Below are 22573 nucleotides of genomic sequence, written 5' to 3'. Positions count from 1 at the left end.
TTAGCAGAGATGGAGCCCATCAGGTTCCAGCAGGCCAGGAGCTGTAAAAGTTGCCCTGAGATCAATGAATCCAAAATTCTGTCCATGACACCAACACTTGAGCCACTGTCTTAGACTGGAAATGAGTGTATGTGTTCTATTCCTATCTGTGGAGCAGTTATTTTCTGTTAATTGGGCAGTTTTCTTCATCTCTTCCACAATCAGTCTTCCATTTGGGGAGATACCTTCTTGAGTGAGGGGGAGGTCATGTAGAGTAGTGTGATTGGGGGAAGTTTTATAAGGGTGGATAGGAGGAGGCCAGTAGTGAGAGGAGAGCCTTGGAGTACTTCTGGGAATCAGAAGTGGAATGGCACTAGTCCTAGTTTTATTGTGATTGCTGAGGTAAGAATTAGGCAGGATGTTGGGTGGGAAAGTTGGGTGATGTTTCATTGTCCAGTGTACCATGTGTTGGTTATGTTGGAGAATAAGACTAGGGCGGAAGCAGCTGCTTGGGTGAGGAAATATTTAGTGTCGTTGAGTGTCACTGCATGACTGATAAAATTACATCATCCCATTGTAAGAGGCTCCTCCCAGAGCCAGAGGGAGGAGCCAAGCATTCCTAACTGGATATACTCTGAGATTTCAAACACCACAGGGAGCCTTTTCTTACTGGATTCCCAGAGGAGCAGCTTTCTTATCCACTGGATTCCAAGACCAGGAAGACCAGGCCCATCTACACTGCCACTGGACCTTCAGAGGAAAACTAGACCCTTCTACAAGATCACTGATCCAACAGAACCACACCTGTCAATGCAGGAGCACTGCAGCCATCACTCAATGGGACTGCTACCAATACCCTGACCAACAGAGTGTCAGGTCATATTCTGGCCCTGTCAGTGGGGTTTTTTTTTGTACTATTGCATTTGTATTTTTAATTTTCCTAGTTTAGAACTGTTATTCCAATTGCCATATCTTTGTCTAAAAGCACCTTAATTTCAAAATTATAATAATTCAGAGGGAGGGGTTTTACATTCTCCATTTCAAGGGAGTCTCCTGCCTTCCTTAGCAGACATCTGTCTTTCAAACTGAGACAATGCCGTGGAAAACTCAGGCACGTGAGGAGCAAGTCAGTGCCCCTTTCCCCCTCTCTCCTGCTCCATCTCTCAGCCCATCATGGCCCCCAGCTGCAGGACAACCGTGCTGCCAATGCCATCCTGACAGGGATGCACTGGGGGATCTCCTTCCCCTTCCCTCTGGCATGGAGGCAAATCCCATCCTCTCCTTGTCCTTCCTCCCCCAGACAAGAAACTGATAATGGAGACCAGGGAGGACAAATCCCCGTGGCAGAACCTCATGGAAGAGGCCGTTTTGAGTGATTCCACAGTGCAGAGTACCACTGGGGAGGAAAATCCCCAGAGATCCCACAGGAGGAGGGGCTGCAAACCCAGCCCAGTGTGCTCTGAGGAGGAAAGACCCACCCTGAGCCAGGATGGTGGACAGAGCTTCAGTCAGAGCTCAGAGCTGATGGCTCATGGGCAGCTTCATGATGGGGAAAAACCCTACAAGTGCTTGGAGTGTGGGAAGAGCTTCAGGCAGAGCAGCACCCTGATCAGCCACCAGATGATCCATACTGGGGAATGGCCCTACGAGTGTGGGGAATGTGGGAAGGGCTTCAGCTACAGCTCCGCCCTCGCCATCAACCAACACATCCACACTGGGGAGAGGCCCTACGAGTGTCTCCAGTGTCAGAAGAAGTTTCGGATCAGCTCCGATCTCCTCTGCCACCAGCAGATTCACACAGACGAGAGGCCCTTCCACTGCCCTGACTGTGGGAAGGGCTTCAACTGTGTCTCCCACCTCATCAGGCACCGGCGCATCCACACTGGGGAGAGGCCCTACGAGTGTCCCCAGTGTGGGAAGAGCTTCAGCAGTAGCTGTCACTTGACCAGACACCAACGGAGGCACTGGTAAGGGAATCCCTGCAAATGCCCCAGCTGCAGGCACCGCTCCAGCTTCATCCCCAGTTAGAGGGCCCACACTGGGAAGAGTCCTGAGGATCCATGTTCCCCATGATCCATGCTGTGAAGACACCTGTCCCTTTTCCTGCCCCTGCCGATGACATGATATGGGATTGAGGAACATGAGGGTCTGGCCATGGATGTGTCAATCCATTCACTCCCACCTCTGGTCATTGCCAGGGGCAGGGAAGGTACTCTCTCCCTCACTCCCAAAGGAGAAGAATGTCCTTTCCAGGTTGGGGAAATTGTGGCCAGAAAGACTCAGTGAGTTGTGTAGTAGTTTTCCCTGTCAAAGATTTATTTTTCCCTTCTTTTATCAATATTGTTTCTGTTCCATTCGTTCCTTATCTCGTTTCTGTTCCCAATAAATTGCTCTTATCCCAGCCTGGGATCTTTGCCTTTTGTGCTTTCCATGGGAAGCGGGAGGGCAGCGAGGGCAGCGCGGTTTAAGCAGGAGCAGGAAATTGGGGAATCCCATTCCTGAACCCCGGCCCGTGGAAACCGAGCATCCCAGCTGGTCCCAGCCCTGGTGGCCATGGCAACAGCCTTGGGAGCGGGTCCCTGGCTGGGGCTGTGGGAACCTCTTCCCTCTGGTGCCCAGGGACAGGAGTGGAGGGAACGGCTGCAGCTGAGTCCGGGCAGGCTCAGGTTGGATGTCAGGAAAAGGTTTTTGCCCAGAGGCTGCTGGGGCCCTGCCCAGGCTCCCCAGGGAAGGGTCCCAGCTCCAGGGCTCTCTGAGCTGCAGCAGCGTTTGGACAGCGCTGCCAGGCCCAGGCTGGCATTGTTGGGTGTCCCGTGCAGGGCCAGCAGTTGGACTGGAGGATCCTGATGGTTCCCTCCCAGCTCAGCCAATTCTGTGGTTCTGGGATCCCATGAGCCTGGGGATGGGGCTGCCGATTGTTGCCATGGCAACGGGGTCTGGCTGCAGGCCTGAGCTGGTGTCCATGGCAACCACGCCTGGCATGGGGTATCCATGGAGCTGCCGAGGGACTGCCCATAGCAACAGGGGGGTGGTGATGGTTGCCATGGAAACTGACCATAGCAACAGGGTCCTGGTGATGGTTGGCTGCTAAGGATCAGATTTGTCAGAGGCCCTCAGAGAGGTTCCATGGGGACTATCCAGGAGTCTCCAGGCTGTTCCAGAGCTTGAATGTCACAGGTAGGCACAGGGGCTCCATGGAGACCTCCCAGGGCTTTCTGGGGATGGTAAAGAGCCCTGTGGTCAGAGGCAGGCACAGCCATTCCATGGTGACATCCCAGGGCACCTTGGGCTGCAAAGGCACCGATCTGTCACAGGCACTCACGGGGGCTCCAATGTGACATCCTAGGAGTCCCGAGGCTGCCAAAGAGCCGAGATGTGCCTGACACTCACAGGGGTTCCTGTCATGGGCACAGTGGGAGCTTCAGGCAAAGTTTATTAGATAAGCTCCTGTTGGGTCTCAAGCTTCAGAAGGGAGCCCCAATAGCCCCCACAGATCCCAAAATATCACCATTCAGTCAGAGATAACACAGACTCAGATCACAAGTCTAGGGTCTAAAAGCCACCCTTTTTTCAATTCTCTTCTTTTATACCTCAGTTTGCTAGAGGTGGACCTCATTGTTGATTTAATCAACACATTTCACATGATTGGCTATAAAGACAACACTCTTCATTAAACAACTTTATGGAAAAAACATCCTATTATAAATATTGTCAAGGTGCCATTTATTGATGTCTGTTTTATGCTGGGCCTTTCTGGGGGCTCTCTGGATCTGGGAAACCCTCCTGTAGCAGTTCTGTGCCAGGTAAAAGGAGATGCAACAGACTTTTTTGGTCTTCGGCTTCTTGTTTAATGTTAACTTCTCTAAAGTTTTGCATGCTGTGCATACCAGGCTCAGCACGCAGGACAAATACCTCAAAATGGCTCTAAAATGTACAGTTTTAAGGTCTTTAAAAGTTTTCTCAACCAATTAACTCTTAAAACATACATTATTTCTACTTATCTACACATAATTAATCCCTTGACTGTCCACATAACCTCTACACTGTGCTTTCCTTGATCAATCACCCTGTGCCACCAACACTGAAGAAAATGGAATAGATGATGAAGAAGAAGAAGACAGGGACTACATCCAAATTCCTCCATCTTGCTTCCTATCTACATCATATTAAAAATCCCAAAACTTAAATTTCTCACCCAAGTGACATACTATACTACCCTCTAATCTATTTCAGACTTTGGTAAATTCTAATCTGTCTCAAAGTCCTGGAAGTGCTCTCCATGGGGGAAGGTTAAAGGCAGTGTTTCTCTGGGGGTCAGGATGCCTCAGAGCAGACAGAGAAATATTCCCTGTGCCCTGGATTCCCACACATTTAACCTAAAAACCTTTAACCCTTAACATGTGAAGTTACCAAAAATGTTCCCGGTAAGTAGGATTAGAATGAGAAAAATAGACAACAACAGAAAGACAGAAGATCTACAGAACAACACACACATACATACCAGCTACTTGGGTTCCAGCATCGCGAACACAGAAACCCCAAGAGAAGACAGGATCCAGACCATGGGCTGGCCTCATGCTCTGCTTTTAACTCCCTCGGCCTTCATGGGCCCGCCCCTGGGGTTGGACTTCCAGTTGCTTGTCCAGTCAGACCCAGGGTAGCACCAGCTGCTGGTGTGTGATTGATTGATGGCTCAGCCAGAGTGGGGTTAGCACAGCGTTTGCTATGTGATTGACAGCTCTGCCAGGCCACTGCTGGGGGTGGGGCTCTGATCCATCACAAACCAAGGCCTGACCCAGCCCTGGCCCTACACGGGCATTCCGAGCATCCCAAGGTGTCTCGGGACATCGATCTCATCCAGCCTCTGACAGCGACCATGGTGATACTATGGAACCTCAGGGAACCATGGGTCAGTTGTGACAGTGGAGATTCAAGGAAACTGTGGTGAGACTACGGAACCTCCTGGAATCAAGGAGACCATTGTGGAACTCAGGGTCCTCTACAGAAGCAAGGGTAAATGATCAAACAGTGGGGCCCCTAGAAACAAGGAGCCATTCTGACACAGCAGGGCTGCTTGGAGCCCAGGGACCCCTGTAACTCTGTTGGGTCTCATGAAACCAAGAAGTCATTGTGACATTGCAAGACCTCATGGAATCAAGGATTACACTGTGACAGTGTGGGCATCAATTAAGTCAATGGAACATGGAACAGGTCTGCCTAGTTTGGACTCCTGGGGGCTGACAGATCCCATTGAATTAGACATGTCAAGGGCTTCTTCCCATCTGACCGTGAAGCACTGGGGCTCTGTGCCTTTATTCCTATGGAAAAGAACTGTCTTTCTTGTCTAGATGCCCATGGCCAAAATTGGGATTCTGTGTCTAAAATTCTCTATATCCAAGGCTTACTCCCAGACAAAATCTGCCCATACAGTCAAGTCTGGCTAGACTTGGCCTCTGGTGACTGCCTCTCATCTGATCCTGCACCACTGGGGCTCACTTGTTTCCTTCCTATGGAGACCATTGTGAAAATGCAGAGCATTGTGGAACCAATGGGCCATGGTGACACTGCAGGCTCTTGTGGAACCTGTTCCACTGTAGGAACTTGTGGAACCAAGGGGAACAGTGAGACCCTGCAGGATACCACGGATCCAAGGGGCCACTGTAACACTGTGGGGCCTGGTGGAACCAAGAACATCTTTCTGTTCCTCTGGAACCAAGAACGTGTGGCCCAGTTGGGCTGCACGGTCCCAAGGGGCCAGTGTGAAGCAGCAGGGCTTTGTGGAACCAAGAGGCCATTGCTGCATTTCAGTGCCTCGTGGAGCAAAAGGGCCGTTGTGATCCTGCAGGGCACCGTGGATCCATGGAGAGCATTGTGGCATTGCAAGGCCCCATAGAATCACAGAGACCATTGTGACACTGTGGGGCCCCATGGAACCAAAGGAACATTGTGACCCTGCAGGGCCTCGTGGAAGGAAGGGGCCATTGTGACACTATGGAAACTTGTGGAACAAGGGAATTGTTGCACTACTGGCCCCAATGGAACCAAGGGACCATGGTGACACAGCGGGACTTCACGGAACACAAAGCCCATTATGGCACTGTGGGGCCTTGTGGAAACCTGGATACCATTAAGATGCTTAAGGACTTTTGTAATCAAGGGGCCATTATGACACCTGAGGGCATCATGGAAGCGGAGAACAATTGTGGAACTGCAAGGCCTCATGGAAGCAAGGAGCCATTGTGACACTGCAGGGCCCTGCAGAAGCAAGGGAACATGAAATTGGTGTGGCTGCCTTGGTCTCCCATGGGTCACCTGAATGGTCTGGCTGACCTTGGAATGTGGAAGGCCACTCCCATCTGCCCCTGAAACACTGAGGCTCTGGGCTTTCCTTTGTATGGAAAAGAACTGTCCATTTTTTCCAGGTATCCATGGCCAAAATTTGGATTCCACTTCCAAATTTCTGTGTATCCAAGGATTACTGCCAGACAAAAGCTGCCAGGACAGACAGGTGTGGCTGGTCTTTAACTCCTGAGTGCCAGAACTCACCTATGTACCAAGCCCTGTGTTAGCGTTCAAAAACGCATAATCACGTAGGGAATATATGTGGTACTTTTTATTTAAGAGCTCTGGGAATCGGGGTATTACCCAAATCTGATTCTGACCATACATCCGAAATGATCATGTTTTATACTCTATCACTATATAACTTTCATGTTAATTATTAAACTTATATTGTTCTATTGTATACATAGATTTAATTTAAGCTCAGCCCCCCTCTGAATTTCCAACATAGTTTCTCATTATTCTTCTTATGGTTATATAATATTTATATTTAATTATGAAACAATCATCCCATCTAATAATTATGTAATTTATCATACTGCTTACGCAGGTGCAGTTGATCTGGGAAAACACAAAGCTTAACATTTTAGATTCTATCTTTAACTTTTTCCAGGGCTCCACTATCAACTGGAAAAGACTATAGAAAAATTCATCCTTCTCCTGGCAAAAATGTCTGAAATTAGGACTCCACTTTCATAATTTCGAATATCCAAGGGTTGCTCCAAGCAAACCTGCCAGGACAGACAGATCAGACTTGCCTTGGCCTCTGGTGGTTGCTGTTCATCAGCTCCTGAAACACGGGGGCTCCGTGGTTTCCTTCCTATGGAGACCAATAGGTGACATTTGGGAGCCTTGTGAAATGAAGGGGCCATTGTGACACTGCAGAGCACCATGGATCCAAGGGACCATTGTGACACTGTCCCAATGGTGACATTTGGGAGCCTTGTGAAATGAAGGGGCCATTGTGACACTGCAGAGCACCATGGATCCAAGGGACCATTGTGACACTGTGGGGCCTCGTGGAACCAAGGACATCACTGTGGCTCTGTTGGGCCACATGGTGCCAAAGGGCCAGAGCAAAGCAGCGGTGTGGGAGTTAGCCCAGTTGTAACTCAGAGTCAGACAGATTTTACCCCGGAAGACCTGGGCGCAAGTTTCAAGCCCTGGGAATCATTCGTTTAACTTAGGGTGAGCTTGAGAGTTCCCCTATAAGCCTTTAGTGTTGTTATAAAGTTGTCCAAGTTCTTAGTGTTGTTGCTAAGTTGTCCAAGTTCTCCTCCCCTATCGGTTACTTGTTTCCCCTCTATGATTTTTGTTCTAGAGTGTTCTACCCCCAAGTGTATATATAGTTGCTTCACCTTTATCTCAGATCTTTGGATCCCACCCCTTTTCCTGTGCTTGACTTCTCCATGTTTATTGTTTTTCACCCTGTTAATAAAGTTTTTTTGGGCAACTCCATTGATCCTGCTTGTAGAAGCATTGGGGGGTAGGACAGTTGGGACGGACAGAGGCGAGACATCTCTGAAGCCAGGTCTTGGAACTTGTGGTTTATTGCAAAGGGTGTGGGCGCAGGGGCCTTGTTTGGAGCTGCCAGCCACAGCTCGGAGCAGGCCCATAAGAGGGGCTCAAAAGAGTTGCCCAAAATGGATAGCCAAAAGAGGAGGGGAGTTCCCATTACAATACAATAAATCTTCTTTTGTGCTGCATATTTAATTTTCACTAACCAATCTAGTACAAGATACAAATCTTTAAGCATTTACATACAGCCTATAAGAATTATTACATTACCATACTGTGTTACATTTTAAATCCTAAAAACTACTGTTTGGACCCCTTCTGCCAAGCTAGTAGGGTCTGCTCTGACCCTTGGACCTGTCTGCAAGCAGAGGGTATTGTTTCATCAAAAGAAGATTACTTTCAGCCAGCCATACCATTGTTTTCCATTTGTTCAGTAACTAAGGCTTGGTATCTCAAAGCTTGCTTTCATTTCAATCTCACTTATAGTTTCCATATTCTCAAAATCTTTTGCCAGGTGATCATATTTATAAGGCTTTCCTGTTTCATCTTCCCCAGCATCTGCTCCTTTTCATTTTCACCACCTTTGCCCTGAAGTTGGGGAACCAGAAAGGTTTGTCACAGTCACCCTCATTGTGACTTTTGGTGCCCAAACAGGGACCCTGAAATTGAATCATGTCAGCTGGGGTTAGCTGGTGGATAGGCCAGTGCCCCCTGTGATTTTGGATTGTGCCAGCCTGGCAGATTCATCATTGCTTCGAGGGACCTTGGCCAGGATCTGCAGGGACAATGATGGTTTCACCGGCGAAGGATTGCAGGAGGGTTTGGGAAAATGCAAGACATTTATTGCCCATTTTGCCGCTGTGTTTTTATAGTATGAGCCCACATCCCATTATTAAATTGGAGTGTTCGGTAGCTCTTCTCCCTAAGGCGGATCAAGAGAAAAATGGGCAGCCAGATGTCCAAAGTAGAAAGGAGCATATATGCATGCTTTGTTAATTCTCTCTGATCATGACAAAATATTTACAAAGAGCAAATTAAAATCAATTGTGAGGTGGATCATTAAAATTTTTCCAGATGCCCCTGCTGGAAAAATCTATACTACTGAATTTTGGGACTCAGTGGGAGTTAAATTGTACAACTTTTCGATCAAAAGGGACCCCATTGCACCCCACATACTCCCCATCTCCCACACAATTCTTGAGACCCTTCACCAGCAAGCAGTGTGTCGAAAACTCAATCCATTGGTAACTCCTAACTCAGGACCGCCTCTCAAACCTGCATTTCTTGGACCTTTCACAATGCTCCAAAATGGTGATGAACATGCCCTCTTAGAGAACTGTGACCTGGAGACTCGAGGTGGAAGGAGCCTGAATGTGGCCCGACCACCCTCCTGCCATCTTGGCTCCTCCACTTCCTGCTATCACAACATTCTCTTCCACCCAGAATGAACCTCCAGACTCGACTGTGGGTCCTGCCCCCACTGCCAATTATTCCACCTTCACCCTGGGCCATGCCTCCAGAACTCCACCCTAGAAGTCCACCATCTAATTAAGGAAGGAGACTGGCAAATAGTTAGGAAACTCCTCGTTGCACCCATATGTTATGAAGGAAGGGGGCAGAATCCCAGGTCTCAGGCACTGGTTTATGGGGAAATCAAGGATCTTCAAAGGCAGCTAAAGAGCATAGGAAGGACTTACCTTGTTTTAATGGGCTAATGACAGCTATGTTTACACCACATGCCCTAACTCCCTGATTTAAAATATATTATGACCATTTTGTTATCACCTACAGAATACACCCTGTGGGAAGGGGGATTGAAGTGTTTACTTAATGAATCAATAGCAGACTATGCTAATAATGAGGCAAGGGCGGAATTGACAATCAACCATCTAGCTGCAGAAGGACAACACAGCCTACCAGATGATCAAGCAGCAGGTATCCCCAGAGAAGTATTGGATGATATCAAAGAGATGGCTTTGAAAGCTTTAATCCAGGTATCAGATGGTACCATCCGAATTTTTGACTACCTTGGGTGGCTGCAGCTAAAGCTTTAGAACAATTAGATAATCTTGAATGCCTGTTAAGTAAGCAAACCAATGCTCCCTCCCTCACAATGAGTGGCCTGCTCTCAGACATAGAGACCATCAGACAGGCCACCTTGCAGAACAGTGATAGAGTTTTTACTCTGGGCACATGGGCATAGCTGTGTAGACTCTGGGGGCATGTGTTGCATGAACCTCTCCAGCCACATTGAGTCAATCCACAAGAGCACTCAGGTACTGAATGAAGAAAGCTTCAAGAAGCTTCACGTGGAAAACAAAGAATGGTTCTATAAACACTTCCAATCCTAGGGATTAAAAGGTTGAATGATGTCTAGCTAAAACAATGTCTTAGTTGTTGCTGTATTGTTAATTGTCACATGTTTGTTTCAATGATCTTAGAAAGTCTTACAAAAGTATTTCAGTTCCATGTTTGTTGTGAAACAGAAAGGGGGAAGATACGCAACACAGGGTCCTCATGGACCCCTTGGAGGAGAGAACTGGAGGCCAGGATGGCACAAAAACCTCTCAGAGACTCAGTGTGGGAAGGTAAATCCTTAAAAGTACCTAAAAGTATTCTTAAATCCATAAAGTACATTAAAAACCTTGAGAATCTCAAGGCATTAATGAGTGCCACTGAGTGTCAGTACAAAGCTCTCAAGGGACTCATTAAAAGAGATAATTGGGGCCATGATTGCACAAACCTCTCACAGAGTCTGTATCAAAAGGGAAACACAAAGTACCTTAAAATGACTGAAGTACCGTGAAGCATTAATGAGCCCTACGGAGTGTTTTTACTGACAAAGCCTCTCCACGGACTAATTAAAACAGATAATTGGAGGCCATGATTGCACAAACCTCTCAGAGACTCCAAGGCAAAAGCCAAACCCAAAGTCCTTTGAAAAACCTGCAGTCCTTGCAGGGAGCATGAAGGAGCCCCCAGGGCCATTCCTGAGCAAGGCTCCTCAGGGAATCCTTCCAGCAGATCCTTGAGGCCACTGGGATGTGGGCTAGGGAGGGATGCTGAGGGCAGGACAAGGGGCTGACAGTGCCCAGCCTGGCTGGGGCTGTGCCAGGAGGCCCCAGTGCCTCAGGATAAGGTGTCTCCTCCCGGCCCTTGGTGGCACAGACTCTGCTGTGGCCCAGGGCACCAAGACTTGACTTCTCTTTGTCCCCACCTGTCATCACTGCCTCCAGTTCTCTGCTCTGCCTGGGGCCTGGGGACACTTTCTCAGTCGTGTTCCTCAGTGGGACCCATTAAAAGTGCATGAAAGTTTGGAGCTGGATTTTGACTTGGAGTTCTGGAGAGGTTTCTTCAGCTCCCTCTCAGGGACTGATGTTCAGGGCCTGAGCACAAAGCCCCAGAGGCTCATTAAAGTCCTTGAGCTGTGTCTGTGCTGCTGAGCTGGGCTGGGCTCCTGGCACAGAGGCAGCTCCTGGTAACCAAGAAGAGCTTCAAAAGCACATTTCTCTTGATGAGCAGCTCTTCTGCCAGCCCAGCAGGGCTGGGGCACTGCCTGCAGCCGATCCGGGCACAGCACAGAGGCACAGAGAGCTTAAATCAGTCAGGGCTGGGAAGGTGCTGAGAAGTGCCTGGGGCAGAATCACTGTCAGCCCTTGGCACAGGAACCTCTGGCTGCAGGACAATGCAGCTGCAGCTCCTGGAGCCATCTCCTGAAGCTGGAACATCCCAATGCCTACAGACTCTGTGAGTACATTCTCTTATTGTTTCTTGGGCAGAGCAGCCAGGGGTGCCCAGGGCTGTCCTGCAGAGCAGGGTCCTGCAGTCCAGGGCGCTGTGCGGGGAGAGGGACTCTGCTGCCTGCCAGGGACAGCTCTCAGCCAGCCCTGGCAGCTGCTTCCAGCACTGGGGGACAAGATCTGTGTGGGAGGAGACAGCGGGTAGTCTTGGAAGTGTTCTGCTTGTGTGGAGAGGATTCTGCATTGTTCAGGACTGCTCCCAGCATGGCATTTAACTGCACAACATTTCCAAGTAGATTATACAGAGAGCACAGCAAGTCAGGGGCTGCATAAAAGGGAAAATTCTCCTTTTTTAACCTACCGTTCGGTTTTAGTAATAAACTAGGCAGTGACAGAAATCAGCACAGGACTCCTTAGAGGCTCCATCAGTGTTGCTTTTCCAGCCTCCTTGGGGTTGCTCTTATGTTGCCATCAGAGCATGCAGAGCCAGAGCTGCCCCTGGGCAGTGCCAGAGCTGGGAGGGGTCTGCAGGGCAGAGCTGAGCCCCCAGGGCTGGGCTGGACTCTGGCAGCACTGGCAGGGCTCAGCCCTGGGCACAGGGAAGCAGCTGCTGGCAGGGACAGCTCCAGGCAGCAGAGCCCTGGGCAGGCAATGGGGGAAAATTCCCCCAGGCTGTGCTGGCATATTTAAAGTCCTCTCCAAACATAACTATTCCATGATTCTTTTTCTTACAGTTCCCCATGCCAAGGCAGTGCAAATGTCCAACAGCAGCTCCATCGGGCACTTCCTCCTGCTGGCATTGGCAGACACGCGGCAGCTGCAGCTCCTGCACTTCTGCCTCTTGCTGGGCATCTCCCTGGCTGCCCTCCTGGGCAACAGCCTCATCATCAGCGTTGTAGCCTGCGGCCACCACCTCCACACGCCCATGTTCTTCTTCCTGCTCAACCTGGCCCTCAGCGACCTGGGCTCCATCTGCACCACTGTCCCCAAAGCCATGCACAATTCCCTCTGGGACACCAGGAACATCTCCTACACAGGATGTGCCACACAGGTCTTCTGTTTTGGATTTTTTATTTCAGCGGAGTTTTATCTCCTGACCATCATGTGTTATGACCGCTATGTGTCCATCTGCAAACCCCTGCATTACGAGACCCTCCTGGGCAGCAGAGTTTGTGCCCACATGGCCGCAGCTGCCTGGGCCAGTGCCTTTCTCTTTTCACTGCTGCACACAGCCAATACATTTTCCCTGCCTCTGTGCCATGGCAATGTCCTGGGCCAGTTCTTCTGTGAAATCCCACAGATCCTCAAGCTCTCCTGTGCCAAATCCTACCTCAGGGAACTTGAGCTTCTTGTAGTTACTGGCAGTTTATCATCATGTTGTTTTGTGTTCATTGTTTTCTCCTATGTGCAGATCTTCAGGGTCGTGCTGAGGATCCCCTCTGAGCAGGGACGGCACAAAGCCTTTTCCACCTGCCTCCCTCACCTGGCCGTGGTCTCCCTGTTCATCAGTACTGTCATGTTTGCTCACTTGAGGCCCCCGTCCATCTCGACCCCATCCCTAGATCTGGCTCTGTCACTTCTGTACTCAGTGGTGCCTCCAGCCCTGAACCCTCTCGTCTACAGCCTGAGGAACCAGGAGCTCAAGGCTTCTCTGTGGAGACTGATGACTGGATGATTTCAGGAATATTAAGCTGCTGACAAATTTCTGCATATCACTAGTAATAAAAGTCATCTTTCATTTCTTGTTGGTTTGGATGTGGGTTTTTTTTCCTTGTTTAATTTTTCATACTATCTACAAAGAAATGCCATTGTTTCTGCCATTTCTCATTGTGTTTCTCTCCAGCTTCCCTGTGGCCATAGACTGTGTCAATGAGAGGCTGTCCTCCTGAAGGCTTTAAATGAACTAAGGGGCATCCAAGCAAAGTTTTCTTCGGTGATGCCCTTTTGTTGCCTTCTCTGGAGCTGCAGCAGCAATGTCTGTGTGCAGAGCTGGGGGCACATCAGTGCTGGCCCAGCAGCAGCAGCAGCAGCACTTGGTGTTGCCAGTGCTGCTGCCGTGGCCCTGCCCTGCTGCCCTGGTGGCCCTGGTGTTGCTGCAGGGCCTGAGTGCTCTCAGGGCCGGGCACAGCCCTGGGGGTGGCAGTGCTGGGGCTGCAGCAGGGACAGGCCATGGGCACTGCTGGGGCAGCGCTGACGCCTCAGGCCAGGGCCTGGGGGCTCCGGGCTCCTTGCCCAGGCTCTCTCAAGAACACACCCAGGCCAATGCTCAGCACAGAAAACCCCCCTGAGCAGCCCCAGGCTGGCCGTGGGCAGGCTGGGGCAAACAGCATGGCTGGGGCTCTGCAAGGGCCCTGGGGGAGATGGGAAGGAGCAGCAGAGCAGGGGCTGATCCATCCCCTATGCACTGGACAGCCCAGGGCAGCGTCCCAGAGTGTCCTCATGGAGCTGCCAACAACATCCCCCCTCTGCAGCCCTGGCCTCTCCCCCAGCTCACAGAGGCTCCCCATCCTTGCAGGCACAGACACGGCAGCACTGGCTCAGCAGCCCCTGTTTGCATTGCACACAGCAGGGGGAGCACCCCCATGCTGTTGGTGTGGGGACATGAACCTGAGGGAGCACAAATGCCATCAGCCCCTGGGGCCAGCAAGGGCTGGGGGACACCAGGGAAACCACTCAGCTTTGTCCTGGCCTCTGCAGTCAGACAGAAAATTTGTTCCCATCAGCTGGGAGTTTCCTGTTCCACTGCAGATGCTGTTGCTCAGAGCCAGGGCTGCTTGGCAGCCACCCCCAAAATGCCCTGAGAATTTCCTTGGCTTCACCTTTGCTTTCTTTCCTTTTCCTTATACAAATTCCTTCCCATTGCCCAACCCTGTCCCCTCCCCTGCAAACAGCCCATCCCTGTTTGCCCTTTCCTCTCTGGCAACACTCCCCATTGCAGTTCCTAACTTGGCACCATGGGAACGTCCCTTGGGCAGCAGGATCATCCTGCAAATGCTGCAGGAATTGTCTGCAGGCTCCTACAGTGCCTGGTGCCGCTCCCTTGCCAGAGACACCCTAGGCCAGGGGGGCACATCTGGGCTGCTGTGTCTGGCTCTGGGGCTCCCTGTTCTGGGCAGTGAGGAGGAGCTGCAGAGGCTCTGCAGGACTGACAGGATGGGCTTTGGAGTTGGCAGGAGAAGTTGAGGGACCTGGGCTGCTGGAGCTTCTGAAAAGGAGGCCCAGGACTCATCCTGCAAGCGCTCCAAGTGTTCTTTCAGAGAATCCCAGAATCAGCAAGCTTGGAAAAGACCTTGGAAATCATCAAGTCCAACCTGTGCCCTGACTTGGCCTTTTCTCCCCTGAGCCTCCTCTTTTCCAGGATAAACAACCCCAGCTCCCTCAGCTGCTCCTCACAGGACTTGTGTTCCAGACCCCTCCCCAGCCTTGTTGCCCTTCTGGAACACACTCCAGCCCCTCCATGTCCTTCCTAAATATGGGGGTCCCAGAACTGGACACAGCACTCGAGCTGCTGCCCAGGGGAAGCACTTGAGTGCTGAGCACAGGGGAAGAATCCCTGCCCTGCTCCTGCTGGCCACATCATTCCTGATCCAGGCCAGGAGCCATTGGCCTCCTTGGCCACCTGGGCACACTGCTGCCTCATGTCTGTCCTGCTGTCCATCAGTCCCTGCAGGTCCCTTTCTGCCTGGCTGCTCTCCAGCTACTCTGTCCCCATCCTGTAGAGCTGCAGGGGTTGTTGTTGCCAAAGTGCAGGACCCGGCACTTGGACATGTTAAACCTCACCTTGTTGGATTTGGGCCCTGGATCCAGCTTGTCCATGGCCCTGTGCAGAGCCCTCCTACCCTCCAGGAGATAAACACTCCCAGACAACTTGGTACCATGTCACCAGAGTTTCATGAGGCCCCAGAGTGTCACGATGGTCTCCATGATTCCATGAGGCCTCCCAGTGTCACAATGTCCCTTTGGTTCAATGGGAACCCTTGATGTCACAAAGTCCCTTGGGGCCTGCAGACTCACAATGGCACCAGTGGTCCCCCAGGGGTCTGCAGTGTCACAATGGGTCCTTGGTTTCATGAGGTCTGGCAGTGCAGCAATGCTCTCCTTTCTTCCACAGTGTCACAATGGCCTCTTGGTCACAACGGCCACCACTGTGTCAAACATGTTTCCTTCATTCTAGGAGTCCATGAGGTGTGGTGGTTTTCACATAGGTCACAGAACAAGAGAAGATACAAGAAATTTGAATCCATGTTTCAGAAAGCTGATTTATAAATTCATGATATATATTATATTGAAAGAAAATTATATACTAAAACTATCCTAAAAGAATAGAAGAAGGGATTTCATCAGAAGGCTAGCAAGCAATAGAAAAGAATGGAATGATAAACAAATCCTGTGACTGACCAGAGAGTTCGAGAAAGCCAAACTGTGATTGGACATTAAAAACAACTACATAAAACCAATCAAAGACCCACTTTTGCATTCCAAAGCAGCAGATAATTACTGCTTACATTTCGTTTCTGAGGCCTCTCTGCTTCTCAGGAAGAAAATACCTAGCAAAAGGATTTTTCATAAAATATGTCCACATAAAATATGTTACACTGAGGAGCAGCACTTACCCCTTGGTTCCATGGGGCACTGCAGTGTCACAATGGCCTCATCATGACACCAGGTCCTGCTCTGTCACAATGCTCTGCATGGTTCCACAAGGCCCTGCAGGGTCACAGTGGCCTCTTGGTTCCATGAGGCCTCAGAGTGCCACAGTGAATTCCTTGGTCCTGCAGTGTCACAATGGAGCCCTCGTGACACAAGATCCTGCAGTGTCACCAGGAACCCTGGGGCACCACAGAGTCACAATTGTTCCCTCGATTCCCAGAGTCCTTGCAATGGAGCAGTGGCCCCTTGATTCCATTGTCCCCAGGCTCAAGAAAGAAGAGGCCTCTGGAGGAGTAAAATTCATCAGCAACCTCCAAGTGGCTGAGGATCCATCCCCATCAGAGCAGCAATGAACAGAAATGGGCACAGCTTTGTGGCTGCCCTAGCTCTGGGCATGGGCCCTGGGCCTAGAGCAGGAGCAGCTCTTGAGGGCCCTAAGGCCGTGGCTCTTGTGCTGCCCTGGGCAGATGGGATGGCAGCAGGGGCTGCAGAGCTCTCAGCACCTCAGGCAGAGCAGAGCAGGGCAGCCAGGGAGCCTCCTTTGGCCTTGGCCAAGCACCTTCCCCCATGACTGGGGCTAAGTCCTGTGGCAGCTGCAGCTGCTGCTGTGCCCTTGCCAGGGGCTAAGGCCGTGGGGCAGGGCCCAGAGCAGCCTGGCCTGAGCAGAGCTGTGGGGCCAGAGCCGGCTGGGCTGGGCTGGGGAGAGGCCCTTGGTGCTGCCCAGAGCTCAGGGCAGCTGGCAGAGCTTGCAGGGAGCTGGGCTGGGCTCCGAGAGGCTGGCCCAGAAACCATCAGTGTCCATCTCAGCCTGGCTGAGTGTGCAGGGGCAGGACTCAGGCCAGGCCTTGTGGGGCAGGGCCAGCGCCTGTGCAAGGCATTGCAAACAGGCAAGTGCCCCAGAGAGGAGGCTGCTCTGTGTCCTTGGTGGCATGGACAGAGCAGGGAGGGGGCCCAGGATATTTGTCAGTGCCAGTCTCTGTGCCCAGCCTTTGGCAGCCCTGGATGCTGAGCCGAGCTTTGGCCTGGGCTGAGTTTGGCTGTGGCCCAGCTCCATCCTCCTGCGGGGATCAGGGCCTGTTCCCAGCCATGGCCAGCCCTGGCTGCCTCTCTGCTGTCCCAAAGGCCGGCAGAGCCCAGGGCAGGGCTGTCTGTGCAGGCCCACAGGTGCCACGGGCTCTGCAGGAGCTGGCAGAGGCTGCCCAGCAGTGAGGCCATGGGGCACAGAGCCCCAAGGCTGCTGTGGGCACCACGGCACAGGGGCCATTCCCAGCTGCAATGCTCCTGGCCTGGGCTGGGCCTGCACAGGGGCTGGGCCACCATGGCTGGGCCAGCACAGGGCCACAAAGGGGCCACGCAGCTGCTGCCGAGACTGACAGCAAGGCCAGGCACACACAAGCAATTGCTGAGCATGGCCTGCGCTGGCCAGGCCTGACTGTGCCAAAGGCAGAGCTCAGCTGCCCTTGGGGTCTGCAGCAACACTCCAGAACCCAAAGAGCCTCAATGGCTGTGCTGGAGACCAAGGCTGCAGGAGGGAAATGCAGGGCTGCTGCAGGATGGGGAGGGCATTGAATTCCAGCACACACATCAGCTCTCTGATGATCCCAGTACCATCCTGGGACCTGTTTCAGACTGGAGCAGTGCAGACTGGAGACATGTCAGATGCTGCTGGGACATCTCAGAGAGCTGAGGGTTTAACTTGTGTTTGTTGGCAAGAAATCTTTCTGTGCCTCTGAGAGTCACCAGGCCCTGAGCCCAAAGGACACAAACCTGATGAGTTGTGGCTCCCCCTGCAGGGGCACTTGGACCTTGGCTCTGCACAGGAGAGCTCTTCATCCCCTTTCTCTCTTTTATCCCTCTGTGCATGGAGGGAGGTCCTCACTTCAGCCTGTGACTCGTGGGTGCAAAGAGCAATTCTGGGCAGAATTGGGGCAGGAAGGTAGTGGGGGACCTTAGCATTTTTGCTGGGCACAGAAGGTGTTTTCCTTTGCTCTGAGACTGTCTGCTGTGGAAAGTAGATTTAATATCCAGCAGAGGAATCACTTTTGCATTTGATGGAGCTGTGCCTTCCCTTGGCTTTGTTGGCTGACAGGAAATGAACATCCCTCTGTGTCTCGGGCAGCTCCTTCTCCAAGGAAAGCAGGTGGGAGTTGGAGCCAAGGAGCTTAAAGCTGCAGGTGCAGCCTGGGCTGGAGGGAGCTCAGATTTGCACAAGGCTGGTCTGAGTGCCAGGGCTTGGATGGGGGAAATGGTGGGTTGGGGGTAGGGACCGAGTGACATGGTTTGAGGAAGTAGGTTTTCTGGGATATGTTGTGGTCACACCAATGAGTGCTCAGATTTTAATATTGGCACTTAGTGTGGCCACTGGGACATCGGATCCGCCTCTGAGAACACAGGGTTAAAAGTAGGGCTTCCCCCTGGGAGGTTCTCTTTGGATTTCCGGCTAGGGAAGCAGGTCAGACCCCCCCTGCCCAGCTGTCCACTGCTGGGCGCGGGAGGGGGAAAGCCACACCGCCCGGGAGAGGTAGGCCTGGCGCCCCTGAGGGTGGAAGGGTGGAAGAAAGAAGTACCAGGAGTCACCGGGCAGTCTGTCCCCCCACCCCCCCTCCTCCTTGGAGACAGAGTGCAGCCTGTGCTTGTGACTGTGTTACCTTGAAACTTGATAAACATGTGCCAGCAGCAGGCAGCATGGCTGAGAAGAAGAAGGGGGGGTGCACCGAGAAAGAATCCAGCTGCTTGTAGGAGCTTTTAAGCCTTTGTGGACAATGAAAACTTTACAGAACATTAACCCTTCCTAGAAGAGAGATAAGAGTAGAGGATGAAGAAGGAAATGGGCAAGTGATGAAGGTCTGGGCCAGAGAGAGAGATGTTGGAGGAATGGAGAAGATGAAGTGACATTTTTTGCTGGACTCTTTTTTGTATAGCCATGGACTGTTTCCTCGTGATACAGAGACTGCATTCCAGGGGGAAGCCAGGCCTGAGAACCAGGAGGGTTCAGTGTGGGTACCCCTTGGCCCCAGGAGCTGCAAAAAATGGGGGGGGGGGGAGGCAGGTGTCCTGAAGTTGAAACTGTGCCTTTTTTGGAATGAGACAAGGCATCCTTAAAAGAGGAACTCTAGAAGCAGCCCTGGTCCATGCGCAGTGGTGAGAGCACTGGGCATAGAAGGAACATGTCACGATGGCAAATGATCTCCGGGCGGTGCCACATGTGACAGGAAGCCCATGGTGCAAGAAGGACTCCTTCTCCTTAATGAACTGAAGATTGATTGTTTGAAGGGTGGTGCCAGATCGAGAGTTGTTGATTTGCGGAATGTATTGTATTGGAGAGTTGGGGAGGAGGAGATGTATTTGTGAAGTTTTCATTTTCCATGTGTGTTTTTTTTTTCCCTCTTGTAGTTTAGTTATTTTCTTGTAGTTTAGTTAATAAAGTTTTCTTTATTTCCAAATGAGAGCCTGCTTTACTTATTCCTTGTCACATCTCACAGTAGAAACCAGGGAGAGGGTACTTTCATGGAGGCATGGGCATTGTGCCAGTGTCAAACCATGACACCCATGGATTATTACAGTGGATAGGTTTAAATCTTTTATCTCAGAAAGTTCTCCCATGGATCCAGTATACTGATTAAAAGCCTGGGACCAAAGCCATTCGGCGTCGCTTTGGATAGAGGTACTCTCTAGTTCTAAAACTTCAGTTATAATTACATACAAAACAATTCTGTAAATGAAAGTATGAACTACCCCCAACTGCAATACACTCATTTTGCCCGAGTAAGTTTTAGTCTCAGTTCATTGTCTCCTGGTGTCACTCCTGAAGGGGCTTCTGGGCCTTCTTCACCCGAGAATGATGGATCCAGGCATTCTGCTCCTTGATCTTGATTGCAGTGAAGGTGGTGAGAAGTACTTGCAGGGGTCCCTCCCACTGTGGTTCCAAAGTCTTTTCTGCAAAAGGCTTAACATGTACCTAATCCCCAGGCTGTATGTTATGTACTGGTCTATCTAGCTCCCTGTTCCAAGTTACAGCCACATGTTTCTCAATTTCTCTGAGCTGTTTGCTTAAAGCCACCATGTAGGTGGCCAGTGTTACCTCCCCAATGTGGGTGGACATTTCCTTTTGTATTCCATATGGTCTTCCATAAAGCATTTCAAAAGGACTCAGCTTTATTAACTTCCTGCCCCAGTCTTATAATCTGCTGCTTAATCAAATGATTAATTTTCTCTACCTGACTGCTTGATTGGGGCGGTATGGAGTGTCAAGTTCCCAGGCTATGCCCAGGTGGCCACTAATCTGTTCCACTATTTTGCTAATGAAATGTGATCCTCTATCCAAGGATACTGTGGCTGGAACTCTGAAGACTGGTATTATTTCTTATAATAATACCCTGGTCACCTCTTGAGCTTTGACAGTTCTTGTATGGAATGCTTCTGGCCACATTGAAAATGTATCTATCAATACCAGTAAATACTGATACCCTCCTTTCCTTGGGAGTTCTGAAAAGTTGATTTGCCACTGCTGTACAGGCCCATGGCCTCTCCCAGTCTGACCGAGTTTCAGCCAGGGGGTATTTTGGGGTTAGTCTGGAGGCAAGGATCACATTATCAGCTCACCTGAGTGATAGTGGCATATAAATTCCTGACAAAGATTCTTTCAATCAGATGTGTGTTCTAGAAAGCCTGTGAAAATTACTACTTCAAAGTCAACACTTAATTTCAATGCACTCTGTATCACTGGCAGCCTTGGTCATTTTGGGAAAGGAGCCACACTTTATAAAAGCTTTTAAGTAGTTAGGCACTAGTGTGTTTTTTAGTGCTCCTCCTTCACTAGTAACCACGAAAATGAGATGGGATTACTAGCTCTCTTTCAATGGTAGCCCACTCCTTGTGGTTGTATGTCCCTTTTGATTAGTATTATTGTATTATGGCTTACCTTCGAGGAAAATCTATCCATAATTACCTTAACCTTTTACTGCTTTCTTTGCCTCTCCATCTGCCAGCTCATTTCTTTCCTCCAATTCTGAGCTTACTCTATGGTGTGCCTTAATATGCCTTTTCAGGCAGCTGAAGTGCTTCCAGCAGCCAGATTGTCTCTTCTTTCTTTGTGAGGTCAGCAGTCCCCTCTCCTTCCAGATGGCTCCATGTGCATGCATGTCTCTGAATACATATTTCGAGTCTGTATAGATGTTTATTTTCTTTTCCTATTTCTAAGGCATGGGTCAATGCATTTTTCTCGGCCTTCTGTGCAGAGGTAGCTGTTGGGAAGGGTCCAGACTCTATTACCTCTCTGCAGGTAGTCACTGTGTACTTTGCATGTCGCTTTCCACTGGCAATGTAGCTGCTCCTGTCAGTGAACCAGGTCTCTGCATCGTCCAGAGGAGTGTCTTTCAAGTCTGGGTACCTGGAGTGAGTATCTTCAATGGTCTCTAGGCAATCATGGTGTAGTGCTTCTCCTTGATTCCACTGAGAAAAGAAACTGGGTTGACAATATTAGTCACTACTCTCTCTACATCATCTTGCTCTACTATGATGGCCTGGTATTTCAGGAGCCTCTGTGGTGAGAACCAGTGGCTGCCCTTTACTGCCAGTACTGCGGACACTGTGTGGGACACTAGCACAGTTATTTTTGTGCTAGGGCAAACTTGCGTGCCTCTTGAATATTCAGCACAACTGCTGCTACACCTCTGAGGCAACTTGGCCATCCTTTGTCTGTTGGAAAAATAGAAAGAATGGTTTACTTACATCTGGAAGTCTCAAAGCTGGAGCTGACATGAGGGCGCTTTAGCTGGTGAAAGGCTCATGTGGCTCCTTTTGTCCCCTGGTGATCTCTGTTTCCATTGGCAATAAGAGCATAGAGGGGTCTGACGAGCAGTCCATAATTATAAACCCACAGCTGGCACTACCCTGCCATGCCTAAGAGGGTTTGGAGTTCCTTCATTGTCTGGGGTTTTGGGGTTTGGCATATGGCTTCCCTGCTTTAAAGTCTGCTGCTCAGCACTCACTTCTTACTCCAGGTAGATTACCTTCTGTTTCACTACCCGTGCCTTTTTCTTTGAGACTCTGCGTCCTTGGAGTCCTAGGAAATTCAAAAGGCTTACCGTCCAGGCTTCCCTCATCCAAGTGGCTACTAGAAGATCATCCACGTACTGCAACAGCCTCCTTTCCTCTTGTGGAGCTTCCCGGGACTCTGGGTCATTGCAAGCTGTTCTCCAATTGGAGTGGGGAATTTTTGAAGCCTTCAGGCACATGGATCATGTGAGCTGTGTTTGAATGCAAAAATCTTCTGCTGGCTTCGTAGATAGGGAGGCAAAAGAAGGCATCTCTTAGGCCTAAAACTGTGAATCAGGTTAGCTCAG

At 50.5% G+C, this 22573-nt stretch overlaps 2 protein-coding genes across 2 annotated transcripts in view; one reads left to right on the top strand and one right to left on the bottom strand.

Moving 5' to 3' along the window:
* The window catches only part of LOC141729543 (uncharacterized), a 525531-nt gene that overhangs the window by 348392 nt on the left and 154566 nt on the right, over positions 1–22573 (bottom strand). The gene's annotated exons all lie outside the window — the stretch shown is intronic.
* Positions 12337–13254, top strand: LOC141729592 (olfactory receptor 14J1-like). The gene has a single exon (XM_074544296.1). The coding sequence runs from the start codon at positions 12337–12339 to the stop codon at positions 13252–13254; it is 918 nt and encodes a 305-aa protein (XP_074400397.1).

This window comes from Zonotrichia albicollis, chromosome 7, assembly GCF_047830755.1.
Source record: "Zonotrichia albicollis isolate bZonAlb1 chromosome 7, bZonAlb1.hap1, whole genome shotgun sequence".
Classification (NCBI taxonomy): domain Eukaryota; kingdom Metazoa; phylum Chordata; class Aves; order Passeriformes; family Passerellidae; genus Zonotrichia; species Zonotrichia albicollis.
Note: the sequence above shows the minus strand (reverse complement) of the source record. Positions and strands in the feature narration are given on the sequence as shown.

Bases quoted from the DNA above. Each gene is read 5' to 3' on its own strand.
- LOC141729592 (XM_074544296.1), top strand. From the start codon at position 12,337: ATGTCCAACAGCAGCTCCATCGGGCACTTCCTCCTGCTGGCATTGGCA.